This window comes from Solanum tuberosum, unplaced genomic scaffold, assembly GCF_000226075.1.
Source record: "Solanum tuberosum cultivar DM 1-3 516 R44 unplaced genomic scaffold, SolTub_3.0 scf00096, whole genome shotgun sequence".
NCBI classification, from domain to species: Eukaryota; Viridiplantae; Streptophyta; class Magnoliopsida; order Solanales; family Solanaceae; genus Solanum; species Solanum tuberosum.
Genome location: NW_006239025.1, coordinates 1,583,279 through 1,589,666, shown reverse-complemented (window position 1 = coordinate 1,589,666; position 6,388 = coordinate 1,583,279). Strand labels below are relative to the sequence as shown.

General features: G+C 32.6%; 1 protein-coding gene and 1 long non-coding RNA gene across 2 annotated transcripts in view; both read left to right on the top strand.

Moving 5' to 3' along the window:
* Window positions 1-387: 387 nt before the first annotated feature.
* Window positions 388-1,953, top strand: LOC102599704 (gibberellin 2-beta-dioxygenase 1-like). The gene is made up of 4 exons (XM_006348307.2): window positions 388-784; window positions 869-1,016; window positions 1,109-1,457; window positions 1,562-1,953. Exons 1-4 carry the CDS (start codon window positions 511-513, stop codon window positions 1,811-1,813), a joined length of 1,023 nt encoding a protein of 340 aa, XP_006348369.1. The 5' UTR covers window positions 388-510; the 3' UTR covers window positions 1,814-1,953.
* Window positions 1,954-5,295: 3,342 nt separating this feature from the next.
* Window positions 5,296-6,388, top strand: part of LOC107060822 (uncharacterized) — a 5,736-nt gene continuing 4,643 nt past the window's right edge. Inside the window, exon 1 of the long non-coding RNA XR_001473548.1 lies at window positions 5,296-5,462. This is a non-coding gene — a long non-coding RNA (uncharacterized lncRNA). The remainder of the gene's footprint in view (window positions 5,463-6,388) is intronic.

The following is a 6,388-nucleotide window of genomic DNA, read 5'->3' as shown; positions in this document are numbered from 1 at the left end:
ACTGAGAAAGATACATTTAAATACATGTATTTTTGCTACCAGATACTTTAAAATAAGGAGAGAGACAACATATATTTTTTTATGTATCCTAGGTACATGCGAATCCACTTAAATATAATATATCTAGAACAAATTTGACCATGTATCTGAATATACCTGGACACGACAAAATATGATAAAATACGTAATATTCAAAGTAAAGAATATCTAAGTTATTAGCTTTCTATCCACAACAAAGATATGATTTGCATATATTTTATTATTTTTCATAATTCACTTATAAGATTATACTGAATATATTATTTATTTAAATTTGTTGGAATTTTGGACTTGGAGAGTCCTATAAATAGGACAGCAGGAGTTGTTTCAGAGTGCTCACAACTACAACTAAGTTCCAACAGTTGTAATAAGAAACAAGAAATACTTTGTCTTAGATAGTAACACCCAAACTCTTGATCTTTTCATTGCTATTCTTCTTCTACCATTGTAAATTTCATCAAAAAAATAACAATGGTGGTTTTAACAGAACCAGACATTGATCACTTACCAATAATCATCAACTCTTGCAAATCCCCCTCTTTCTTCAATGATATTCCTGTGATAGACCTCTCTAAACCCGATTCCAAGAACCTCATCGTTAAGGCCTGCGAAGAATTCGGATTCTTTAAAGTTGTAAACCATGATGTTCCTATGGACTTCATAAGTAAACTTGAATCCGAAGCCATTAATTTCTTTTCCTCTCCCCTCTCTGAGAAGCTAAAAGCAGGGCCTGCTGACCCTTTTGGTTATGGCAATAAACAAATCGGACAAAGTGGCGATGAAGCCATTAATTTCTTTTCCTCTCCCCTCTCTGAGAAGCTAAAAGCAGGGCCTGCTGACCCTTTTGGTTATGGCAATAAGAAAATCGGACAAAATGGCGACATCGGTTGGGTTGAATACATTCTCCTTTCAACAAACTCTGAATTCAATTACCAGAAATTCGCATCTGTATTAGGTGTAAATCCAGAAAACATTCGGTAAGTCATTAAAACAAGGGAAAACAGAGTGATGTCTTTAAATTTCGATTCTTGTTTTTATCATTTCTTGATTTTTGTTATTGTTATTGCAGGGCTGCGGTAAATGATTATGTGACAGAAGTGAAGAAAATGTCATGTGAGATTCTTGAAATGTTGGCGGAGGGATTAAATATTCATCCGACAAATGTTTTCAGTAAGCTTTTGAAGGATGAAAAGAGCGACTCTGTTTTCCGCCTGAATCACTATCCTCCATGTCCTGATATTCAAGAATTCAATGCCAAAAATTTGATTGGATTTGGAGAACATACCGATCCACAAATCATATCGGTTTTAAGATCCAACAACACTTCCGGCCTTCAAGTTTTACTCAAAAATGGCAACTGGTTTTCCGTGCCACCTGATCAGAATTCTTTTTTCATCAATGTTGGCGACTCATTGCAGGTACGTAACCTACACCCATCAAATTTTGTACTTGTCTTGTTAAATAGTGAAAGTTTTATGACGGTTCAGAACTCATAAACTAAAAATCCTGAATATGCGTGCAGGTGATGACTAATGGAAGGTTTAAGAGTGTGAAGCATAGGGTATTGACAAACAGAGTGAAATCAAGACTATCAATGATATATTTTGGAGGACCACCATTGAGTGAAAAAATAGCACCATTGCCATCACTAATGGAAGGAGAAGAAAGCAGCTTGTACAAAGAGTTTACATGGTTTGAGTACAAAAAATCTGCTTTCAAATCTAGACTGGCAGAAAACAGATTGACCCTGTTTGAGAAATTTGGAGCCTCATAGTGATTTTTCGAACGAGAGACAAAATCAGAATTTAAAGTTTATCGTTATATGTACATATTTCAATAGATTTCGCGATAAATATACCATATTTGGATCAAAAGGGTAGTTGATATCGAAAAACTCAAATGATTTTTCCTTTGATAATGTAACAATGTGTCGTTCATCAAAACTCAAATGTTTTTAAGTCCATTGTTATTCCTTTCTTTTATCGATAAAGGTTCATTCTGAATTACAAGAAATTTTTATATTTGACCCCCCATAATTTAAAAATAAATAAATTATATTACAATTTATTTGATTTCATAGTTGAAAAGTTTGTGTATGTGAACCATTGATATTGAAGAGATTTTTTTTTTCTGGATAGGGTTATGAGTAGGAATTTATGAACAAGTTTGTGATAGCGTGTACTATCATCAACCAAGTTATATATATATATATATATACTGATGATACTTCACATGATTATTCCAATTTTGTTTTCACAAAAATAACAAAGAATGTTCTTGTATTTATGCTTCTTTCTCACAATATTAAATGTCATCAACAATGGAACAAAAAGAACATCACCAATGATTTGATATTTACAGCAATTCTTTATTTCTTTCAATCAAATCAACTAGAATTGACAACTGGAACACATATCAATTATAAAAAAGGTCTGTCTATGAAAATGAAGGTTGTCCATGATATTTGAAGAAACAGTCTAGTATACTGAGCTTTCGTTAAGTCCGAAATTTGAGGAAAGGTCGGACCACAAATCCTATCCTACATTTTCCTACAGACTATTTCCATGTCCCGAACTTTTACATAAAATAAATCCAATTGAAGAAACAATGAAATATACAAAAATAGTTCATTGTTTGAATAGTTAACAAAGTTATTAAAAATAAATGAACAAAGTCTTTTTTCCCCTCCATTTTTGGGGTAGGGCCGCGCCAATGAAGGTCCGCACTGTCACACATTATGTTATAAGTTCAGCCACTTGGGTCAACTTCAGGCAGGCACCCCTCCAAAGTGTAATAGAAGGCACTAACCTAAGTCATGAGCCTTATTGATCGTTCATTAACCTCGTTTAGGTAAATGCAATAGAAGTCACCAACCTAGGTGATGCATCTTTTATTATTTATTTTTTTAAAGAAAAGGTCATTTAAGGCAGAAAGTGATATATTCAGCCACTTTACCTTATTTTTTAAGCCAAAAATAAAAAATAATATTAAACTCAATTCATTTTAACCAAGAACCACCTGCCCACTCAATATTTGACTGGTAAGCTCCTTTTTAAATGACAAACACATGGGATAAAAAGGTCCAGAATGACAAGTTTAGTGCTTGTAATTGATTTTTGATCACTAGAAAATTCACTAATTGAAGCTAGATAACTTCGTTTATGAGTTCATCTGAGATGTCTTTTTTTGTTCTAGCACCCTAAAGTCTAAAGCTCTAGATTGAGCACGAGTAAGATTATTGACACAATTTATGTGGTAGATTTGGAAGTTAGGATTTGATATCCAAGTCATCAAGAGAAATTTTGAAGTATCTGGGGTCAATAATTCAAGAAAGTGGAGAGATTGACGATGGGTGAAATGGAAGTCCGCATAAAGTGTCTTATGTGATAAGAATGTGCCATCAAACTTTAAAGGTAAGTTATATAAAATGGTGATCGTATCTGTCATATTGTATGGGTAAAGTGTTGGTCGGTCAAGAACCCGCAATTCAAGAATATGAGAATCGCGAAAATGAGGATGTTGAGATGAATATGTGGGTATACTAGGAGAGATAAGATTAGGAACGAAGCTATTCATGACAAGGTGGGAATGGATTCCATGGTGGACAAGATGAGGGAGGCGAGATTGAAATGGTCCTAGCATGTGAAGAGAAGATGCACATATGCCCCATTAATGAGATACGAGAGACTGACTATAGAAGGTATAAGGAGAGGTAGAGGTAGGCTGAATTTTTTTTTGGAATAGAGGTAATTAGACAACACATGACTCACTCTAAGCTGACTAAGCATATGACCTAGATAGGAAGATATGAAGATCGAACTTTAGAAGGAGGTCAGTAGGTAATCGAGTGTTGTTTAACATACTTATCATTATATTTATAATTACTCTAAAGCCATCTTATTATATTCTTCAATTTTAGTTTTTGTTATTGTTGTTTCTTTTGCTTCAGTTATGGTATTATTTGTTGTTGTTACTTGGTCTCTTCTAGGTTGTTCCCAAGATGATTTCTTTTATACTACATTTGTTTTACATGTTTGATTTTTGATATGTTTTACTTGAGCCAAGAGTCTATTGAAAATATACTCTCTACATTCACAAGATAGCAATAAGACTACGTTCGTACCATGCTCCTCAAACTCCACTTATAAAATCACAATGGGTATGTTATTGCCTTTTTTTTGTTTCTTATAACTTAAATTATTATGTTAGATTACTTAATTGTCAACAAACCAACTATCTTTTGTTCAAGAATCAAAAAGAAAGAATACAATTTGTCAAGGGGGTAGTATAGATTGGTAATTGTATTCCAAATCTGATGCACCAAGAAGAAACTCTTGAAAGCTCTTGCTTTTTTGGCCCATTGACCCAACAAACATACTTTGTAGTCATGCCCAAGTTGCCACCAAATACTTGGCCCAGATATATATAAATTATGGTTAGATTATATGATCTAGTATAAATATTGAGTGCAAAATAAGTACTTTTTTGTATGTTCAAGATTATTTAGTGAATTTGTGTGAACTTGAAAAATATAGAATGGTAATTCTTCTCCAAACTATGGTTGTTTATGGAATTTCCTCTTTTTAAATATTAAAGACTCTCAAATTAAACTAGACTAGATGAAAAACATTACTTTGAGAACTTCACAATTCATGCTTTAGAAATCAAACAATGCAAAACTTTTTTTTGGTTTGTAATTTTCTTGTTTCCTCAAATAAAACCTACTAAAATGAAAGCTCAAAATGTCAAGATTAGACCCCGAAGATACATTAAAATGGTGTAAAACATAGGATCGATTGAAAATTAGATGATCATAATCATATCGTCCTAGCTATATTAACAAAGTCTTCTTCATTTGTCAGAAAACCTTTGTTTGCTTCTCTCCGGATATGGATGATATTTATCTTGATGGCATCAAGCAAAAACTTGCAACCTCTTATGATATCCCATTCTTTTACGAATAATTTCTTCTGATCAATTACAAATTAAATAGAATAAAATGACCGTGTTTAGATATTTTATATATAAAAAAGATCCATTGCAAAAGAAGACATAAAACTAAAAACAATTTTTGGAAATTTTCTCTGTCCTCTTTGATTGGTTTAATTTTTTACTTCCTATTTGTCTCACTCCCTTTCTCTAATCATAATAATCCAACGGTTGGGTCCATCCTATCAATTTCCTAGCCAATAATAGTATGCCACGTGTGTAAATATGTGATAATTGTACATAAAAATTTCCGTGAGTCATTAAAGTGTGAGAATGCCATAAGAAATTATTGTCTTATGTTATGTTCTTACCAACTAAGGAATCAAAGAATCTTTGTTGGGTTTTAGACTTGTAGAGAAGCAAGAAGAAGAAAAAAAGACCTATAAGGGTTAAACTGGTCTTTTAGATTTTATCCATCAAAGGAAAAAAAAAAGGTATGCTGATAGTTTTCCCATGTTGGGTTTTTACCTAAATACTCATTTTTTTTCCATCTGGGGTTGACCTTTTGTGAATGAATATGAGTTAAAGTTTCAATTTTTAGTACATGGTGTTGATAAAGATTGTCTTTTTATCTTGAAGTGAGAAAATGTGTATATTTATCTTTGTTGTGTACTATTTTCTCTTTTTTGATTTGGTTGTGTGAGTTTAATTTGGGGAAGGTTAAGAAAATAAACAAGACTTTTAAATCTTGTTTGATTAATGTTGTAGAAGGTATGAAATGTCATTTAATTTCTCTTACTTGAAAAAAGCTGAGGTTTGAATTTTCAGTTTGAGTCATTGGTTGGTAACTACTGGACTTAACTTTTGCAATCCCCTTTCTTAATTTAGATTGTTGATCTTATTTTTGGATGTTATGCATAATTTCTTTTGGTACATTAGAAAGAAAAATAAACTTAATAAAAAAATTAAAGTTGTTCATAAGCAATATGATTAAGTTCGCTAGGAGAAGAAACTTAATGTTCTTAAGTGCTTGAGTCCAGAGTATTACAGGGCCTCTTGCCCTCTTCATGATTGTGATTCTCTATAACCAAGTAGTCTCTGGATACGCGCTTTGTGCGTGTACATGAACATATTCACGAGTATGTAAGATTAAAAAATTGCATAAATGCAATATAACAATGCTTTTGACTTAATTAGATATTTCATCTGTCTCAACTTATTTGACATCGTTTGATCGGGCACCTAAGTTGCTCGGACTCGGGTGCGGGTATCCGAGACGGATGCGAATCCGAGAGTCGGATTCGGCAAAATTTAAATTTTAAGATTCGGGGGTGCGAATCCGAGTATGGATACGGGTGCGGGGATTCGGCTAAAATTATTCAATATTATAATTATAATAATAATAATAATAATAATAATA